At 36.6% G+C, this 22,747-nt stretch overlaps 1 protein-coding gene across 2 annotated transcripts in view; it reads left to right on the top strand.

Moving 5' to 3' along the window:
* Positions 1-764: 764 nt before the first annotated feature.
* The window catches only part of EML6 (EMAP like 6), a gene marked incomplete at both ends in the record, with an annotated part of 116,015 nt that continues 94,032 nt past the window's right edge, over positions 765-22,747 (top strand). For both annotated transcript variants that reach the window (XM_082480602.1, XM_082480603.1), the window contains one exon: positions 765-961. In XM_082480602.1, coding sequence (XP_082336728.1) covers positions 765-961 — 197 coding nt within the window. The remainder of the gene's footprint in view (positions 962-22,747) is intronic.

Raw genomic sequence — 22,747 nt, forward strand, 5'->3', positions numbered from 1 at the left:
TTGGGTTGCTGGTGGATAAGGAAAGATGGGGTAATATTAGCATATTTATGCTGGATGTTGTATACGAATCCTGGCTTTCCATAGTATCTCATATGAAGAGTCAGAGTATTGGATCCTGCTGAAAAGGCTTAGAAGACCCTAGACCACTCAACTGCCACAGCACAGATCCAAACAGTGCCGCCCCCCCCCAAGTAGTCCCTTTGCATTTTAAACACACATGCATTCTGCAATTCAAAACCAGTTTTTTTTCTCTCTCTCTTTCAGTTTTGACCCACAGATAGATATCTTAAAAAGAAGAGCACCCAGGAAGCTTTTTGCAGAAAGCCAAGAAGGTGCAATACGGGATATGCTGCAGGGAGCCTTTGGCAGGTGGTGGTGGTGGTGACGCACGGGAGTTACTTTGCCTTTGGAAAGAAAAAGCCCTGTCTGCTGCTTATGTAGGTGTATTTTTGTGATCTCCCTTCTCCCCCAAGAAGTTGCCTGGGTCGCGCAGCGGCGGGGAAGCGGCAGCTGCTCGTCCTGGGCAGCAGCAGCAGCAGATTATGGTGGCAGCGCAGCGGTAAGAGCGGCGGCGGCAGCAGACCTGATCCGCGAATGCGTTTTCCATTTAAGATCGTCGCTCGAAAGTGCCACCTGAAGCTTCGGCAGCTGGGCAGCATTCGCTAACGTTTTAAAGGGGAAAACCCTGAAGGGGGAAGGAGTTAAGGGGAGGAGGGGCAGCGCTCGGTTTTGTGTGTGCTTGTGGGGAGAGGGGATTGGTTATCATGGCGGATCGGACAGCTCCTAGATGCCAGCTCCGTCTGGAGTGGGTTTACGGGTACAGGGGTCACCAGTGCCGCAACAACCTGTACTACACGGCAGGCAAAGAGGTGGTTTACTTCGTGGCTGGAGTCGGCGTGGTTTATAACACCAGAGAGCACAGCCAGAAATTCTTCCTCGGGCACAACGATGATATTATCAGGTAAGGGGGCTGACTTTTCTGGTGGTGGGGTGGGGTGGGGTTTCAAGGGAAGGGAGGAGAATGTAGGGCTGGCAGAATACCCCCTCCTTGCTTCTTACAGCTCAGCTCGTACCTGTCGTTTTAATGCAGCTCAGATTTGTTACCAGCAGTCTGGGTGAAAGCTGGGTTTCTAGATACTGTTGATTATTATTATTTTTCTAGCAAAGCTTCGAAATGTTACAATAATAAGAGGGAAGGTAAGTTTTTCTATTGCACTGCACCAAAAGCAAAGCACTTCCTTTCAGTAAAGAAATGCACTGGGAATATCTTAGTGCAACAGTGCTGCAAAATCGTAGATCCAGCACCTTGATCTTTCCAGAGCTGGGACCCTCGCTCACCGATTCTGATGCCTTATAGAAGGCAGGTGTAGCTTTCTTTACACTCACCAAATCCCAGTACAAGAGTGCCATAACTCTGACACATAGATCAAACTAATATTTTTCTTTTCTTTTTTTTATATCATCTGGAAAATTTCACTTAAAATCAAGTTTAGCTGCTTGTACTCCAGCCAAAAAATCTCAAGCGTGCTGGTGCAAGATGGCTACAAAAGCATAGGTCTTGTGCCTGGTCTGACCTTTTTTTTTTTTGTCTCTTTCTTTCAAATACCATTTAAGAAGTGGGTTTAATTGATATTGTTGTCCTACAGAAATAATAATTTTACTGCGCCTCACAAAATAACACAAAAAAAATGTGGTTACAGAGTTCAAGGTAGCCTTTTAAAAAATCTGTCCAATATATAGACGTTTACATCTGTAAAACAGAAAATTAATGTTGTTTCTACTACTTTATGACAGAAATCTGAACCGAGAATATCTTTATAAAGGATGTTGCATAGTAATGACACTCCTCTGAGCACAGCTAACTGCTGCCCTCCCTATTCACCTAATTCAGCGTGAATGAATGAAGTGTTTTCTTGATGATGTGAAACCAGAATAGTCCCAGGTGACTCATGGTGCGGTAGTACTGTGGAAACATCTGCTGAAGTCAGAGTTTTGACACTCAGTAGCAAAATCACATAATTGTCATGTAATCATTCTGGAGCCTTGTTTACAGAAAACCATCCACTTTTCCCAGTGAGAGCTTTTGGCTGCTGTGTGTACCCTAGTAGCATTCTTCTCCCCCCCCTTATAATGCATTAAAGCATTAGCATTTAATGAATTATGGTGGATGTGCATAAGAGTTTATTCTGCTTTCAAAGGTATTACCAATTCCAAAAGGCTGTTTAAATAGACCCTTTACTGCTCAGATCCTTCAGAAAAGAATGAGTATTTTAGATGCATGTGCAGTATCATGAAAATAAAGTTTTCCTTATTGTATGGACATAAATTTTGATACTCTATGAAGTGTAATCCATGTACAGAGTTGTATATTTCTGAGCTTATGTTTGAATTCTCATTAAATACTAGAAACATACTTTGTCAAGACACAACTACATATCTACATATATCCAGTGGTTTTTAGTTGGACAGTGATGCTTTGATTTGCCTTTTTTTTTTTTTCAATATTCCATCAGCTGAGGAAAAATTGTCCTGCTTACTATACTTGACAAAACCTCCCTCCCAAAACCAATTGTATTGCACAGCTTCTGTGCACTTTTTTTTAAGACATCTCATATTACAAGACTGCTTTTGACAGTGTCACATTCAGAATGTACAATGGGAACAGAAAGAATATGAGTGTCTGATATTTCTAGTTTGACACTGCTTATGCCTGTTCTGCTCTTTAAAGAAAACTAGAGACCACCTGTTCAAATTAGCAGGTGTTTTGAGGGACTCACTGTATGTCCAACTAATGCTTTGGAAAGATGAGGGTTTTTTTCTGATCTGCAACAAGATCAGAATTCTGTAGGACAACTGTCATTTCAACAAAAAATAAAACATTTGGGTCCAGAAAGCATGACCAGGACCCAAATAACAGTTAATTTCAGCTTTTAGTGGCCAAGAACATTGCTGTTACATGGGGTTTAAGTAAGCAGAGAGTCTCCAAAATGCTGCCGTTTGCACATAGTAATGATTGCCTACTTTGTTTTTGATGCACTTTGCAGTCCTTATTGATATAATATCCCATCACTGTAAGTACTTTTAAGTAGATGGTTTCTTGTGTGGTTGTCATTGATATGGCTAATAAAGGCAGGAATTTGAATTCTCACATTTTAGTTTTCACAGTTATCATCCAATTGAGATGAATGGGATAAATGTACTTACCCAATTTTTCTGGTTTTGTTGGTATTTAGTTGCCTGAGACCAGCTTCTAAACAGCAATGCATACATTTGTAGTTCAACAGGTTGTAATTTCTAAAGAGATTTGAAACACAGTTTAAAAAAAGAAAACTTGCAGAGTTTGGAAAGTACTGTGAAATCATTAAGACTGGAAGATCTTGAAGTGGGAAGATCTTCTGCTTCCGATAATTGCTTTTAGCTCCTTCTGTGTTGAAAGGTTTCAGCGAATACTATTTTTGGGGGAAAAAATGATGAACCCATGATTCAGAGTGCTGAGAACCTGTGTGTTACCTTGAAGTGTTTATTAAAATCATGAAAGTAGATATTTGTCCTTGGTGAAAAGGTTAGATGTATAAAAGTGTATGATTAATGTGTTTTCATAAGTTTAATAGTTCTGCCTCTTGTTTTGTATCAAGGTAATACAGTTGAACATAATTTAGTTTGGGCTAAAGTAGACCAGACTGTACTGGATTAATGGAGAAATGCCATTTATTCCAAGATTCATATTTGAAAAATATGTTCTGTGTATATAGGAAACTTAACGTACTGCACTCAGCTAATAAGGTAGATGTTCTGAGTATGAACAAGTGAGCTCTGAAGTGTTTTGGTTTCTGTGCAAAGCCACTACAAGGTGCTGTGCTTCCAAGCTCTTTTTCCTTTTAAATTCTTGATGAGACGGGTTCCTGAGCTACCTGACGTAACTTTGAAGTGAGCTCTGCTTTGTGGAGGGGTTGCACTGGGTGACCTCCAGAGCTCTCCTTCTAACCTAAAGTATTCTGTGATTCTTTTGTTACTTCCAGTCATATAATACAGTTCTTCTTCTGTGTTATTTAGTTATGGAATAGTTAATACTATTGATTAACAAGTCCTGTCATTATAAAAGAGGATCAACACATGGTTGAAATGAATAGCATTGGTTCTGGTCTCTGAAAACTACTGATGCATTTTGTTCAGAGGCTAAAAAGACACGTCGTTTATGAAGTTTAGACCCTACTCTTCTCCCTCTGTTTTGTTTTGTTTTGTTTTAATTTAAATGAAAGCTTTGGTTATTGAGCACAGCTTAGAAGCTCAGGGGTGGTGTAGGTCAGAATACTCCTTCTTTCTCTGAGCTGTCAGCCCTATGGTTTACCGTAAGGTCTGCGTTACAGACCACAAAGCAATCATGAAGTGTCTTGCACAGTTGCTCTACGTTTGATTGTTCTTGAAATGTGATCTAGCTGAGGCATTACAGCTAATGTGTAATAGCTATGTAAAAGCATAACTGTTGCAACATTTTAATGTAGAAAGAGTTGTGTAGCTATATCATTACATATGTAATTGATTTTCATTGCATTCAGTTTTTTGTGCTTTGCAGGATTAGGTTTCAGAAGCTGTTATATTAACATATGGGGATTGTTTTCTTTCTTGAGTAATTTAAGAGTGGCTTTTTGCAGCAGATCATTGTAATGGCTGCTAGTTAATCGATTAATGAGAATCTTGCAATTCATGCAGCGTCAATGCCTTCAACAAAATTCATCCAAGTGTAGGATTTATGTTTAGTATAACCGCTTGCAAGACTGGATCATTAGTTTTGACAGTAATTGAACACTTTCAAAAAAACAGAAGGTTCTCTTACTTTTATATTGTGCGTTACTGGTATAACAGCAAGCAATTAGATCACTCCTCTTTTCTCTCTTGATGAAATGTTGAATGGAGTCAGTGCTTTCCTATAATTTTTCTGCAATTTATGCATGTGAAAGCCAAAAACGCTTGTCACAGAAAACAGCAAAAATAAAAATATAATCAGTTGAGATACTTCTCATTATAATTTAAAGTACAATTGATTTTGTTTGTTTTTGCAGAATTAATTTATAAACAGAGGTTCCTAACTTTGAGAATTTTTTCCGATGGTGTAGTAATAAAGTTGTTGCATCCCCTTGTACTTGTATTTCCAAGAATTTCTACAATATTGAACAGTTTTCCTGAATATGTCAAAACTTACTGAGAGAATACATTTGACAGCATATTGAAGACTTCACCTGCACTTTTTATATATCCTAGTTTCCTGATACGGTGTGGTATTATGCATTTACAAAAAGCACATTTGGCATTCCACTTGCCTTCAAGCGAGTCACTTGTGATGCAGAGTGCCCCAAGAGACTGTTCCCTTTCTCTCTGCGGTATTTGCTGCCCGGGCAGGGTACCTGGAAAGCCAGCCTATTATCTATAGATACCAAAGCATGTTGTTTATGTAAGGCTGCTTACAATGTAATAGCAATGTCGGATTTATCAGAATATTGCTGTAAGTATGCTGGTGTGTGTGTTCCACTGTACTGACAGATTGAGATTAAAAATGCGGATGTGCCAGTGGTGATGAGATTTACTGGGCTGCGAGAGTGACTAGAGGCCTGGTTTGTTCTTTAGAGCGATCATTTCAGGAGACAGGATGCGTATTGGAACATGACTGCATATTTTCTTGTCTTTCTGCAGTTGGAAAAAAGAACTATGATGCTTGAAGCAATGTCATATGTTGTTGGCTGTAGTAAATGTAATTTTGGAATAAGTAAATTTATGGCAGAGGTATGCAAATCAAAACCTCAGAGTTAAAATATCCACATTGTACTTTTTTTTTTTTTTTTTAATAAATTTAGGTATTATAATAATACTTCTGTTTAGAGGGTGGTGCTTATTTGAAGGGATATAAAATACTTTAAATTTATGTTTAGTTGCCACCATTTGGACGGTAAGTGACAGCACTTGTTTGCTATAGAATGATGTTCAAGTTACTGTGGTTATTTCTTACCCCAAGTGCATGGAAGACTGTACTATCTGTAAATTTTGGTAAACTTTGACTTTAGTCACAGAAGGTGAACATGTGGGACTGCTGAAATGTAGCAACCTGAAAGGCAGCAAAGTAGCAATGAAGCCGTCTGAGATTTTCAAGGACAGAAATTCCAGACCTGTTTCTTATGCAAATGCTATGCAAGTTCCTATGCAAAGACATTAAAACTTGAAAGACGTGACTTTGGAACAGCTAGGGTGAAGCAGAATCTGAGATCTGTGTATTCTAGCATGCTTTGGGAACTGTTTTGAGACAGTAGGTTGATAAAGGAATTTCATTTTAAAGAAATTAATCCCCTGTAAAAACTCATCTAATCAGCTTATCGCTTCTTTTGCTTTCAATCTCAAAAAAGCAGGGGGAAATGCCCTTTATTTCATGAAGGCCACTCTTTGCTCTGCTTGATTGCTGTGCTGCATTTAGATTTTAAGTCTTTACTGGGGCATGAGCTGCTATAAATATTTGTTTCTTAAATATCCATATTAATGCATCAGACATGTTGGAGTATATACTTACAGTATCTTATGGAATGTGATTTTAAAAACACACAGATCAGTTAAAAATGCAGAGCGATTCAGTAGGCATTTGTAGCAGTATGTCTGTGACAACGGCTGTCATTTAACTACAGTACTTAAACAGACCAGTCCATATACATCCCAGTGGTATGTCAGATACGGTAGCAGAAGAATAAGTAAGATTTATTGCTTGTCCAATCAGAGCTCGTTTGCTTGTTTGGACAAGTGAAAAGATGTTTATTACTAAAAAACACAAGTGGAGTTTTGAGCGTTTAAATCATCAGATTGATTAAACTCATTGTCAAAATGGAAAAGAAATAAACATGTCCAACAAAATGGGAAGCAGTTGTATTCCTCTGTAGAAAATGTCTGGATCTGTGTTATGATTTAATCTTTTCACAGCTGTAAAAAAGACAAGTGTTTAAGTCTGTATCAGCTAGTATATTACATTTTTATTGGATTTGTGCGAAGCAACTTATTATCACACAGAACTGAGTAGCTAGCTTATTAAATATCAAGCGTTTGGCATGCATTAGTTTTATTGGAATTTTGCAGTTAGAGATTTATCTGTCACATTATTTTACCTTTTCTTCCCCACTGCTTACAGCGTGTTAAAAAAATTAAGTATGTAGTTATTTTTTTTTTTAACATTTGCTCCTCATTCACTCTGCAACTCTTTCGCTTGTTATATTTTATTTCAGTTTGATTTAAGATGACTAGCAATTATCAGGTAATTGTGCATATTCACTATTTAACAGGATGAAAACTCATAGACAATGTTTAGATATGAGTAACCTTAATTTCAAATTATCTTTTTAGTCAGAAGAATGTGAGGGAACTTATGGGACAGTTTTGTATTACCATTTTCTACTACAAAACTTCCTGCAAAAGTATACAAATGCTTATTTTTACAGAAGCTTATAAACTGCATCTTGTAGGACAGAAGAGATCAACCTCCATGAACTATTAGTCCTATCTTTTTTACTAAATGGGTGTCAGATAGTTTTAGCTGGGCAATTTCCAGATACTTATTTTCTTTCTTATAAGTCTTGATTAGGTTCTTGCAGGAAGAATCACATCTTTCTTTTAACACTTAATAGAAAAATAATAGTGTGTATTTCAGCAATTAATATTACAAATTCATACTTTTGCCCATGATAGCTTGTTCGTAACTGGATATGTCAAGAAAGAATTGTGTCTGGTAGGTGTTACAAATGTCCCTCCAATATTTTCAACATGCAAACTGGCAACTGAGACTTTTCAGATGAGGAGGTGTAAGTTGCTGTAGTCCATACTTTTTTTTTTTCCCAAGGTTTTTCTTCAAGGACACAAAGGCTGCACTTCCTTTGGTGACAATGGAAGCGGGAGTTTTTTGGTTTTGTACTGCACTGCAGAAGATAGCTCCTCTGCTATAGTATCTGTTTGGGAGTAGAAACAGGGATTTCAGTTTGATGGAGATTACTATTTATTTAACAAAAAAAAGTCTTGAGTGAGAAGGAACTGCAGCAATATTTGTAGCAATATTTCTGATCTATCTCTGTAGAAGGACGAACTGCTGGAACAGTTTTCAGGTACCATAAATACGTCTAGGAAGTATTCTCAATGACTTTAGTACTAGGCTTGCACAGCTCTCTACAGCTCCAAGTGTATGCTTCTCTGCAAAAGTAGGAGGGGTTTTAAGGTCTTCAGAAGTGTGTTCTGCTCACTTGCCTACTGCTCAGCATTTTAAGGAACTTTGGTGAACAGCAAAAATGCCTGCCTTTTTCCCCACTTAAAGACTCTTCTTTCCAATAGCAGCTTGTTTTTCATGAGATAACTAAATGGTCTTGGGGTAGAAATTAATCTGGAGTTTCTGTCTAACAGACATGTTGAATTTAAATTCTTCTTTAGAAGTATTATTTATAAAAGGCTTGGAATGAGACCTCCAAAGCTTTAGGCCAAGTATAGACCACATGTTTATGTCTGTCTTGAAGACTGACATGATGAACCAACTCGGGAGATCTCTAAAGGAAACATCATCCTGCTGCATCTTCGGGGACTGTGGCATTGGATGCATCCAGGGAAGAACATCCCAGTGCTTTTGTCTGGGGTCATTGGTATTGCAGGGAAAGGGTTATATGCATTGTGCAAATATACTGGAGATAAAAGGTACTTGTTTAGTCTTCACATCGATTCCACCTTATATTCTGAACAAAATTCTGCAAGTTGTTAAGAACAACTTAATGATGATGTATTACTCAACTGAAAAACGGGGCATTGCTATTTGTGTGACTTTGCATAGTGGTGATGTCCTGGGTTGTACATTTGCTTTTGCAACCTCTTGAGCTTTTTGCGCTTACCAGGCAAGACTAACAGCATAGTGAATCAGCTCATCAGTCAGACACGGATTTGTTGATTCCAAATTTTGACAAATGTGTTGTGTTGCTGTACACATTCAGATTTCTGGATTATTGCTAAGGTGTTTTGCATGTACTAACGTGGTTTTAACATAAAATACCTGAGGTTTCTTTAAACAGTCTAACATTGCAATGAACTTTGGTACACTGTATCTTATTGATATAATTTCTGTTGATGCTGGCGTTGAAGTCTGTTCTTTTGTGACAGATGGATTGGAATACACTGAAACTATGGTAATAAAAATTGAGTACAGAATAAACTATACTCTGAGAGAGATATAGCAACCCCTTTATTTTGGTTGCCTAGCACTCCTTGTTACAAAAGGTTTTACTGAATTTTTATTGGGACTTTTGAGTGCTTTTGTTATTTTCAGCAGACCTAAACGTTCAAGGGATAACCCTTCATGAAAGTTGCTGACTAGTAATACAGTTTATATATAGTCATACTAATACTTATGCATCCACATCAAAATTGGGCATGTATTTATGCAAAACGTCTGCTTCCTCATCTTCAGAAATTGTGTTCCATATGTAGAGATAAAAATTGCAAGTGTCATTCACTCTTACACTGTCTTTAGTAGTAACTTATTACTTGCAAATATTAATTGCAAAACAGGGGTGTTTATAACAGTTTTGGGCAAGATGAGTTGAACTTCTGAAGAAGTCAGAATACAGTGTAAAATTTCCCTCTTTTTTGTTTTTAAAGAAATGTTGTTTATTCTGTAAAGATTTTAAATTAATTTCGAATGAAAATTTGCCATTTCATGTTGTGACAGAAAATTTTAACAAAATCAATTTAAATCGGGAGAGCTAATTCTCTTTATTTCCCTTCTGTTAAGTGGAAGGAGAACAGCTTTCTCATGAACATTGCTGGAGTCTGATGTTCAGCATAAGAGCTTTTGGTTTCCTTCTTTCTTCTTTGTATATACACTAGAAAGTTTTGCAATAATAGCTCAAGAAATGAGTCGTGGTGTTGCCTGAGTAGGCTGACGTTCTCTGGGAGCAAATGAGAGGGTAAAAAGGAGTCTGTATGATGTATTGTTAGAGATATGACCACTATATAAGTGACCTTGGGATAAATGGAAAATGGGCTAGGAGCACTAAAGAGGATAGATAAGATTATTAAGCAGATAGGCCAGTAATGAAGTGGCTATCAATTGCCACATTTAAAAATATACTATTTTGTAATTTGAGATTAGTCAGGTTGACTAGTGTATAAGATGCATGCATTTATTATTGGTGGTGGTAAATCATTACTTTGAATCCAGTTAAAAGCATGAAAGCATTTGCATTTCTGCTATAAAATGTATATTGAGAAGTAGATGAAAAAAGGTAGTATAGTTTAATCCACACTATATAACTATAGCTATTGAATGTAGATAACTAGATTAATCCATGCAATTGTTTTCCATTGCCTCTAGTTTAAACTTAGACAATGGATCAGTGGAGATACTTTATTCCTTGCTAAGATAGATTTCAGTAGGTCTTTAAAACTTGCGTACAGCTTTCTAAACTAAGGATAGTAATCCTAAATTCTTTTAGCTAATTGTTGTTTTGGTTTTTGCGTTTGTTTTTTTTGTTTGTTTGGGTTTTTTTTTTGTTTTTTTTTTTATTGCCATACACGCTAATATTTCTGGTTGAGTGAAATTATCAATTCAAAAATAGAACTAAGACGAGAAAATGTTCAGGGACCTCCATCATAAATCCTGGTAAAGTGAAGGGCAAAATTAAAAGACAGTAATAAAGCATGTGTGCGCACACACACAGACATAAAGAGTAAATATTGTTTTTAAAAAAAAAAGGTGTTAAAGAATTTTTATGTGAAGTCCAGATACTGACATTTTAATGAAATTTGCATTTAATTAAATCCCTCAAATTCTAGCTAAAGATAGAATGGGATCAAAACATGAAGTTTTTTATTTTTTGCTGTGAGCAAAATGTATTGGGCTGTGTCTGGAATTTTACCCAGCCAGCTAAAAGGGATATTTTAGTTATTGGAAGTATTTAGTATAGTGGCAGTGAATTATCACAGTTGCATTCTATTCAATTGAGCGGCAAACTTATATCCCTATTCACTTTATATCAGAAATTGATATCACTAGTATACAGTTTTTGGCCTATTCTGATATTCCTATAGCTTATAGATTGCAAGCTATTTAGCTGCTCTTGTACAATGCTGCTTCCATTAATTGTATTTTAGCTGAAGGCGAACTGCTAACGAAATCACTTTCAATACTAAACCGTTTCTTTTATGACTAATGTCCTAGTCTGTGTGGCAGTCTAAAATGACTTACTGCCTTTTCAAAATTATCATCTTATCCCTTTAAGTTATCCTTATATCCTTTTTAAAATTACCTTTCATAAATTCAAGTTCTCCCTGGCAGAACGCTAATAGTTTTATCAAAAAAGCAATTTTATAAATAATTTTTATCTTAAGAAAATAGATTTAAAGTAATTTCTTCCTTTGGGATAGAACTTAGCTAAGAACTTAGAGTTTTGAGGGGTTTGCATTTTTTGTTTGTTTTGTTTTCATATTTACTTTTCTCTGGGCTTTTATAAAATTTTCAGATTTATAAATTTTATTGTTTTTTCTCCTTGTAAGGAGATTAATTTACTGGAGAGAGAAATAAAATGCAGTAGGAAAGAATATTATATTATTTTAGTTTTGTTTGCAGAGTGAGTGGAGTGCGTACTACTAGCTATGCTAACGGAGGTCTCATACTGAATTTTGGCTACTCACCTCCGAGGCATCACTGCTGTATTACAAAGCTAGGAAAGAGCCAATAAAGAGTTGTTATAGGCAGCCAGCAGTATCTTTATAGTAGAATCTATGGAAAATAATTCCTTTCTTCATGTAGCAAGAAAATACAGGAGTTGATAAATGCTGGTACTCTCTTGAGGCTCATAGCAGAATATGACCTATTGTTTTATTGTCAGCTCTGTAGATCTAAACAAGAATTCTAGAATAATAAATCTTCAAAAGCATATACACCAATGCCTTTTGATTCTTGCACCAAACTAGTTATGTCAGTGTATGTTTTAACAATTTTTGTTGTAGTATAGATTAATGAGTTATCAGAGAAATTATAAATAATTGTCCAGAAAATCTATGGCTTGTGTTAACAGTAAATGTCAGGAGTGGGATATGTTTTGGAGACCTTGTCCATTGTATTTTTTAGCTTAGGTTTATACTGAAGAATTAGGTATGACACTTTTTTTTTTGTAATAGGTATCTAGCATGATGCGGTTTCATTCTCAAAATTCTGTCATGAAGAGAGGATATTTTGCTCAGGAAACCTGTAAGGGAAAAGAAGAGCAGGTAGATGAAATCTTCTTTAAAAGCTTGTATTTTTTAAAGCTCTGAAACTAGTTAATATTTTAAATACGTAACGTAGAGGCCTGTTTCTTTATGGCCCTGCAAACAATGAAGTCCATTGCTGTTTCCCACTGCTGGCTGGCTGCCATCATATGGTTAAATCTGGAAGTCTGCTAAACCAAACTGAATGGAGTTGATTAGCTCATTTTATTGAAACAGCACTCCCCTAATCTTAAATTGGGTTTATGCTCAAGTAGTCTGTTCAGTTTCAGCCTCCAAGTATCGTATGAGCTATTAGCAAAACCCACTTTCTCTGTGTAAGGGGAGAGTGTAATGCTTTGTCTGCTGAGGCAGAAGTAAATGGAAAAGATGGTACGAAGAGGAAGGTACATTTTGTTCTTCAGATGAACCTGGCAGTTGTGGTGCGAAGCCCGCTTTCTCTCCTACCGGGATGTAGAAGGCAAAAAACCCTGTAACATCAAGGATACTGTAAACTAGAAAAAACCCGGAGTATTAGAAAATGACAAGCAGTAGACCAGATTATAACTGCCTGAAACGACGTGCTGCCAGGCAGTTACGTAATTGCATGAAACTCTTCTGTCTCCGCTGCAGTACTGAACTGAAAATACAGCAAAAAGGTCTCTGATGAGACCCGCTCTCTGAGATTTCACAGAAAGCAGAACTCCAGGTTCTGAATCTTTGCTTTGAACAGTTTGCTAAGAAATCAAGAGAAAAAGAGAAATGATAATATCATCGTGCTCACATAAAAAGATAAAAAGTCATAAGTCCACGTTTGTTTGTATAACTCCTTGTATTAAGTCTCACCAAAAAAAAGTTTAAAAGGCATTCCTTGGATAACTGTAATCTCTCTCAAATACAGTATTTAATGGATTTTGGTAGTGTAAAGACTTTACAACACCTGTTCTTTCATATTTGTGTCTGTGACTGGTTGCACATCCGATAAAACACAGGTAAAATTAATAACTGTGGATAATTAATAACTGTGCATTGCATAAAGAGATACATGTGTTTTGAATAATAGAGGGGCCTCTATATTATGAGGGTGCCTAGTGCTGCCAGTTCTACTGCAGAAAAAATAAGCTGAAGCAGTTTGTTAATATCTTTTCAAAATATATGAACGGTCATTCACCAGAATGTGAAGATTAAGGAACCCTTCCAATGACACTCTAGTTCCTCAGAAATTTAATACTGAAAATTTATCTACCGTTGCTTATGTAAAATATTAATTTAATTACATGGCATTACTTTTTATTTGAAACTTACTATATTTACATTTATAACAATTAAATTTTAAGCAGATATAAAGCAATCCTGTCAACGTCGCTTAACTCTAGATAAGTTAATATCAAGTCAGATTGTGCACGCAGCCTGTGGGCTTTGAACAGCGTGGCAAGTATTTACATAGTTTCTTTCAGTTATCTAGCTTAGGTGCTACTTGAGAAATGAAAGTCAGGAGCCTAAGTTTATTTGGTTGTCAAAAGAGAACTGTTCCCAGGCAGACAATTCCAACCTTTACCAAGTTGGTTGCCTAAAATAACCTTGAGTAGAGGTACTGAATGATTTCCCTTCATAAGTTTTTTTCCAACTATCCATTTTGTAGCCAGCACACAAGAGAAGTTATCTGATTCAAAGACCGTGCTAAATTTCCAAACTCTGTCTTCATTTTTTGCTGTTTCTCTTATCTTTCCGTAGAGTTACCACAGACATAATTTGTTTTTCAGCTATCATGATGGCTCTGTGGGCATTACCTTATGTGCTAACATATGAATTGCTCTGTTAGCACAGATGGATCACTTTAAAAGTTTGGAAGTAAATTAATCTTCAATGTCTAAAATTTCTAGAAAATACTTGAACTTCCAGGCTTATTTGTATGCTATGATATGAACTAGGATGTAGATCTTTAACGATAAAACACTAACACAAGAATTCTGAAAATTTTTATGGTTTTCCAAAATCTTTACAGTTTACTAATGTAACTCTGTGTCCTGGTTTGAGGGACACAGGATTAATTTCTCTTTCAGTAATTTTGCCTTGCAGTAAGGTCTCTCCTAATGCTAGGGAAAACTGCATTTTTAGAAGACCCGAGTGTCTGAATTTGTGAAAATACTTAGTTTATAGCCAGCTGTGGTATGCAAGTTTCAAGGTCTCAGTGTTTTCGAGCTAGCCAGGTTGAGCGATGAGGATGAGCGAGACCCGGGCACTTGACCCAAGCTGGCCAACAGGGTTATTTCATACTATGAACATCACATTCAATATAAATTAGAAAGTTTGCTGAAGAGTGTTTTTTTCTCTTCTGTGGTGGCTGTGATCCAGGGAACTTCTTGCCCTGGTGCTGGCCCCCAGAGGCCTCCCAAAGCCATAGTGCTCACAGCGTCCGACATTTGCTGTCCGCTGCTGGGAGTGCACAAATTCCTACTGGTGTAATTGGCTGAGTATAATCCTTGTATATTTTATGTTGGTATTGGGATTGATATTGGTTCTTTAGTATTATTATTGTTAATTATTTAGTCTTATTCTTTTAAATCTGTTTATATGTCAACCTTCGGGTTTCCTTGGTTTTCCCCGATTCCCCTTCCCGGGTGGGGAGCCTGATAGAATAGTTGTCTGAACAACAGTAAATTGTTGTGGGTTCCTCAAACTGTAATACTGAACTGAAACTCTTTGTACAAATTTCTGTGATTCAGTGGACTTGGAACCTAGCTCTGAATTGCATTATTTTAATATTGATGATGAAGCTCTTCTCATTTAAATCTTCAGCCTGAAATATCATTCAAATTAGACTGTCAGTGGTGAACACAACAATTGTGAGAGGTGCCAGGAATCCTGGTGTATGTAAAGACTCCTGTTTTAACTATCTTTGTGTCATATGTATTTGCTAGCAATTATAGCACTGACTCTATTTGCATGTGACCTCTGCTGTTCTTAGAGAAGACTGGTTAGACTGAATTCAAAACAAGTGAAACAGACTTCAAGTTGTATAAATCAGCATGCTGGGTGTTGGGTGAGAAGAAAGAGAGATTCACTTTCCAAAATCTGGCTTATACAGGAGTGCAACTAGTCATGTGAGGAAATCTTAGCTCTACATAGAAGATGGGTGTAAGCTATTTATTTTAAATCGGAATAGATAGTATCTTTCTCAGAGAGTTGGCATAATGTGAGATACAATATGATTTTTCTATAAGAAAGCTGAGAGAGCAGTGTCCATTTATCTGAGCAAGGAATGTTTTGGTGTCTACATCAGTATAATTTTACAATTATTATTATTTACAATTATTATTTACAATAATTACAATCTCAGTTAACTATTAGACCTGATGATGGGTCATAAGATAACTTAAATTAGGAATAACCGTGGTATTTTGTTTTTCAAGAGAAGACAGGTTAAATTAAGTATGAATACACTGTTGTTAAGTAAGACAGCTCTTTAAAATGCACTGTTTCTTGCTGTATTAAATAGTTACTTGATGGAATTATTCCAAATGTGCTCTGTACCCAGTGTATTGCATTTCACGTTTTCCCTGTGGTATCCGTTATTTTTCGTTTTGAATCTATGCGACTCCCTACTGCCTAGAGGTAAATGTTCTTTTACCTTGTCAATTAGTTTGGTATGAATTACTTTATACATGATGACAGTTAAGTGCACTGCACAAATTTTTTTTTTTGCCTTCTTTCTCTGTATCGGATATAACTATTTAATTAGCCTAACCCCCTCGAAACTGAGCGTTTTCTGCAGCTGTCACAGGTTACTACCAGTTAATCTGTAATTTCTGTGCACTGATCCGCTTCAGCCTTTTGTCAGGATTGTGTTCTGTTGTTGGTTTTTTTTTAATATATATTTTTATACACTTACTATTTTTTAATACACACACATATATAGATATATAAAATATTATATAATTATATAATGTATACATATATAATAAGATATGTATTTGGCTTTCAAATGAATTGTTGACTAAATGTTTAACATAAAGGTTCAGTATTAAAAAAAGCCCCATGCTGCTACTACTTGTTACAGCACCTTGTGTGCTTTTGATTTACAGACGATAGAGCTGATCACAGTGAGTTGTGAGCTATCTCTAGATAGACAGGAAAGATGTTGTGTTCATACAGCAACAAATTTGGGAACGAGCCTCCCTTCAGCTTTCCAAAAAGTCTATTCACCATAATGTCAGATCAATAGTATTAGAACTCTTGACAATGAACTTATACTGATACTGGTGACCCCTGGATTACTCCTTTAACTTCTGGACACTTTCTCTTCCGTCCTGGTGGTGGTAGTGAAGGGTGATGCTGTCCTTCATTCAGTTTATGAATGTACTGGACTGAAACCTGGAATTGCCAAGCAGTTGGAGCTGAATAGGAATGTTCAATATTGGCAAATCTGAGATTTTTCTGAGTTGTGACAGAATTTTAGGCTCCTAGGAAACCTTACCAGTAAAAAAAATAAGCTCTTGCATTGTGACAGGAGGGTGGGGGTTTTTGACGCTGGTATATGATTGGATTTTTTTTCAAAAAGAAGTGATAATCACAAAAAAAAAGTAGCAATAGTCACAACCATGAGTTGTTCTTTGTGGTTTGGTCTCCTGGCTTTATAACAACATGTCCAAATTTAGTTTGTTGGTAATAGCATACATCCTCTCTAAATTACAAACAGAAGAGCTTCACTGTATTTCAAGATAAATTTAAGGCATGAGCATAAGACTTTACATTCTGCTTAGAAGATCATGGCAAATTTTAGCTCTTCGTTTCTTTCTGAAGACAGATCATGGCATTTCACATGTCATTTCCAGTTATCTTCTGTACTGATTATTCCTGTGGGAATGTTAGCATATTCTTTCTAACATGTTATATTTCAGTTTTTCTTCAGGCTTCCTTGAGTCAGTTGGGTAGAACTAGTTTCCTGTTACCTTTGGTATCCACCACCCCAAATGGAATAGCTTTGATGGAACTGAAACTAAAGTATGTTTGTCTCTCTCCTATTTTGTTCTTGGGTTGCTCACTGATATGGGACTTCCGAGACTCAATTGTTCATACAATGTGCCAACATATTTTACCTATCTTATTGTGAAAATTTTAGCATGTCTTTGATCAGCTGTTTCAGAAACCAGTAAAAAAACCCCGAGGTATTTGGTTCATAGAAAAAGTTGGCAGCATATCCTAAGTTTTGAACATCATTTTGTTGTTAAGCATTTAATTTTTATTTTTCTTAATTAGAATTTTCATTTGTATTAAAGTATACTTCTCTTGATTAAATATGTTTTTTCTTTGTTTCTTGAATTTATTATACTTCTCACACTGTTGTAAAAAGAAAGCTCAGCTGACACTGTGAATAAAAATGAGCGCTTCTGGCTAGCGTTTAGGGAGATGACTTCATAGTTATCAATCAAACTCCCACGCAGTTGCAACAATCTGCTTTGACTGATGACCCCATAGTCACCTCCCTAAAGGCTGGCTGAAGATCTCTTCTCTACACTAACTCAGAGATATTCTTTCACTAATATATGGAAAGTTTCCTTGCTGTCTTATATTCTCTAAATTCTGTTCATCTTGCATCTTTTTTTTTTTTCCTATTTTTGCTCTTGTGTGTTAATCTAGATATTTATGTTTTAGTTCTTTCCAGTCAACACAGGATGATACCCCTTGGCTAAAACAATATTTTGTTATGAATCTACATTGTTTCACCAAATCTGTGAGAGTTAGATGCTGATTCACACAGCTAAGAGTATTTGTTTCTCTAAATGAGGTTCAGTTGTTTGTAACCTTTTAACACGAGGAGTACTGTTGGACTACTGGACAACTGACTGCTTCTTTTCTTCTAAATAAAACAGTGAAGGCATTTGGTTCTCCATCCTTGAGAACAAAATAGCATGGGGAATCCTTGGAAAAATGTATGGCAATCTTCAGGTTTTATTTTTTTGTTTATCACTGTTGAACTGTGCATGAAGGGGTATTTAGGTTTGTTCCTAATGTATATAAAATAACTGAATATATGGATAGAAAATATATAGAAAATAAGGAGGTGATCAGTGACAGCCAACATAGCTTCACTAAGGGCAAACTGTGATAAATTTGATGGCCTTCTATGACGGGGTTACAGCATTGGTGGATAAGGGAAGAGCAACTGATGTTGTCTGCCTGGACTTGTGCAAAGCATTTGACACTGTCCTGCATGACATCCTTGTCTCTAAATTGGAGACACATGGATTAATGGATGGACCACTCAGTGGATAAGGAATTGGCTGGATGGTTGCTCTCAATGAGTTACGGTCAACAGCTTGGTGTACAAGAGGAGAGCAGTGATGAGTGACATTCCTCAGGGGTCAGTATTGGGACCGGTGCTGTTTAACATCTTTGTCAGCAACGTGGATGGTGGGATTGAATGCATGCAAACTGTGTGGTGCGGTTGACATGCTGGAGAGAAGGGATGCCATCCAGAGGGACACTGACAGGTTTGAGAGGCGGGCCTGTGTAAACCTCATAAAGTTCAATTAGGTCAAGTGCAAGGTTCTGCACCTGGGTTGGGGCAATCCCAAGCACAAATACAGGCTGGGCAGAGAATGGATTGAGAGTAGTCCTGAGGAGAAGGACTTGGGGGTGTTGGTTGATGAGAAGCTCAACATGACCCGGAAATGTGTGCTTGCAGCCCAGAAAGCCAACAGCATCCTGGGCCGCATCAAAAGAAGCGTGGTCAGCAGGTGAAGGGAGGTGATTCTACCCCTCTACTCTGCTCTGGTGAGACCCCACCTGGAGTACTGCATCCAGCTCTGGAGTGCCCGACATAAGAAACAGACCTGTTGGAGCGAGTCTAGAGGAGGACAGTGAAGATTATCAGAGGGCTGGAGCACCTCTGCTAAGAGGAGAGGCTGAGAGAGTTGGGGTTGTTCAGCCTGGAGAAGAGAAGGCTGCATCGAGACCTTATAGCAGTCTTCCAGTACCTAAAGGGGGCCTACAGGAAAGATGGGGAGGGACTCTTTATCAGGGAGCATAGGGATAGGATGAGGGGTACTGGTTTTAAATTGAAAGAGGGTAAATTTACATTAGATATTAGGAAGAAGTTCTTTACTCTGAGGGTGATGAGACACTGGAACAGGCTGCTCAGAGATACAGTGGATGCCCCATCCCTGGAGGTGTTCAAGGCCAGGCTGGATGGGGCTTTGGGCAACCTGGTCTAGTGGGAGGTGTCCCTGCCCATGGCAGTGGGGTTGGAACTAGATGATCTTTAAGGTCCCTTCCAACCTAAACTATTTTATGATTCTATGATTTATTCTGTTGTGGTCAAGAAGGGGTGACATCCTGTTGGCCCTTGTATTTACAGACAAGAACTGGTCAGGGATGTTAACATCAGGAGCAGACTTGGCTGCAGCAGTCATGAGGTGGTGGAATTCAGGGTCCTGAGAGATGGCAGCATGACAATTAAACAAGATCACAAACCCAGATTTCAGGAGAGGAGAATTTAGCCTTTTCCGGGATCTGCTTGGCCGTATCACATGTATTAGCATTTGATACATATCGCTATCCCTAGTCTGTTATATGCTTTTAACTTCATTAATCTCAGGTTCTAATCTTTCTTAAATGTGGAGCACCGACTTGCTTTAATGTTGATAGGCCATCATAAACTACAGTTTAAGAAAAATTTTTAAAAAATGGTCTATGAGCCATATTTTCAGCTAAGTAAGATAACACAAATATTATTAAACTCAAATGCCATAATTTTAGTAGCTTTCCAACTAAATAAAAAAGATATGATTACCTAATGCCATGTGAAAAAACCCAGTTTGTTTTGTTTCTTTAAGGTGTGTTCCAGTCAGTTTATGAAGCCTATTTCGAAAGTAAAAATGCAGACATTTCTAAATATATTTATGACTTCATTATGAGATCATAAAAGCCAAAATACATAGTTCTACTAATTAATATTTAAATCATGAATATGGAATAATGCTTTCCCTTTCAATTTTTTTTTTAAATTCTGAGATGATTCCAAATCTTTTTTTACTTATTCCAGCTGCCTGCATAATACAAAAATAAAAGCAAATTTATGCAAAATGCATTGCACAAATTAACATATATTAAAATTCTAGTTGTTTCTCAACTAGTCTGATATTTTTGCAAGACAGAAGAATGTGAATAATGTGTCACGCATCAGTTGGATGTATTAATCTTTTGCTTTCAAAAATACAAGCGTAATCAGAAAATGTTGATGGCGATATTGTTGGCGGAGCTGCAAGTGTGTTTTAGTACTGCAGACTGTAATTTTCCTGGAGATATTTTAAACTACCTAGCTTGGGTACCACTGGCATGGAACTCAAAAAGGGCAAACTTATCCCTAGTTTTATTATTCCTTCTATGGCAAATCTGGGAATTCCTCCAGTGCATTGTTACTTAAAATATGTCTGCCTCCCATTTTATCTATTTGCCTGTACTGGGAGCACAACACAAGATATGAATACCCAAATCAGCTCAGAAGCTGTTTTGCAACACAAAATTTTAAAAGCTATACCCTGAGTATGCTGTATATATGGTATATCCCATAGACCCTGTACATGCTGTCATTTGAATTAAGCAGATTTATTGTATTCAAATCTTAAATTACATTTTAATACGCACTTAAAACATAATTGTGTAAACAATTATTGGGAAAACAGCATTTTGATTTATTTCACTTCTAGTAGTTGTATTTGCTGTCATAGGCTTCTGTTCTGAAACTAGTGAAGAATGAAATGTGTATATAGTTCTTCTAGTGTTGCAGCCAAAGCTTGGAACATATTAAGACAACTTTGTTGTATGGCCTTCTCCTTTATGGAATTTCACATTTATAAATGCAGTGCCAAATAATACATTTAGCTTGCTTCTTGAGAAGATGCACTGGGCACTCTCATCCTGTTCTTTGACTTGTTCTGGTAAAATACGACTGTCCACGACATAAGAATTTCCTGAATTTTAACTGTCATTAAGGTAGACAGCTTCGGCCCCTTTGAACTTTCTAATCTACCCTTTCTATTGCTTTCAGTAATACTAATTTACGATGCCTCCCTTTGTAGGATAGAGACATTTGGGAGAAGTAGATTCTGCTGTCATCTGCAGGAGAGGAGCTGGTGAATCTTGGTGGCAGAGCAGAGATAAGGGATGTCTGATGCACCTGCATCTTGTGTTTTACACAGTATCCCAGATACATACCGTGGGCTTTCTTAGGTATAGACTGTATAGTAGCTTGCGTGTGCATACTCTTTATGTTGTATATACATTATTTTGCACATATATATAGCCTTAATAAGCTTTCAAACAGTTATCACAAAGATTAAAGGAAGTCCGTGTATTCTTCCTAAATATCATTAAAATGCTATGTTGGTATTAACTCCTGATTTTTGGAATTATAATCTCAAGACTAAGGTTTTTTATCATAGAAGTCCAAGAGGTAATTTGATTTTCTAGTCCCGATGAACTACAATTTCTCATCTGAAAGCACTGCTCATACCCACATTAGCCTGAAAAAATACATTTTTAGAGCTTATACAGTCTTCTGTGGGGTTCCAAAAGGCGAAAGCAAAAGAAAAAATTTACTTTGGTTTGTGTAATTAGTATTAACATGTACATTTGAAGCTGCTTCTTTCTTTTACTTGTTTAGACAGTGGGTTGATGGAATAATATAATCGACTTTCTAATGGGCTTTCTAACTCCTCAGGCAGTCTGCTTTTGTATGGACCACCGCACTAGGGTGAACCTGATGTACTGAGTAACTACTAAAGCCATTTACTTTTTTTCTCCTTGCTTTCTTATTTCTTTTTCTTTTCTTTTCTTTTACTTTATTTTCTTTTCTTTTTTTCCTTTTCTTTTTTTTTCTTCCCCTTTTTTAGGGAAAGCATAAAAGGTACTTACATAACATGGCATAAATGACTTAGAGAAAATATTCAATATCACAGGAAAATAGTAAGGGTTAAAGAGAAAAGTGGAAAAATTAAGACATTTTTTGAGTGACTATACAAAATTTATTTGAATATTAAGCATCATAGAATTATTCTAATGCATAAAAACGATCAATGGACCAGGAAAGACATAAAAAAATAAAATAAACCTTTTCCTGATTGCAATTTCTATATACAGTTAAGTTATAAAAATGGCCAAAGTTAATTTCTGTCTTTCACCAGATATAGGTGAGAGAAACTTGTTTGATTCACATAGTTTTGGAGTTTTATGCTTCTATGGTAAAGGGTAATATTTTCATACTCTTTTAGTGATTTCTGTAGAGATAAACCCAACGATAATTGTAGGTGTTGAGTGAAGGAAGATTTTTAAGGGCTTTTAATGTGTTTATCTAGTTCTTATAGTATTTTTAGTAGTTTTAATAGGAAATAAATGCATGTTAGCCAGCATCCTAAAATATAACTGTTAGAAAAACTTGGCAGAATTTTACTCTTAAATAAATTTGGGAAAACGACAGTTTATTGAAATACTTTGAGTTACG

This window comes from Vanellus vanellus (genome assembly GCF_965231255.1).
Source record: "Vanellus vanellus genome assembly, chromosome: 3".
NCBI classification, from domain to species: domain Eukaryota; kingdom Metazoa; phylum Chordata; class Aves; order Charadriiformes; family Charadriidae; genus Vanellus; species Vanellus vanellus.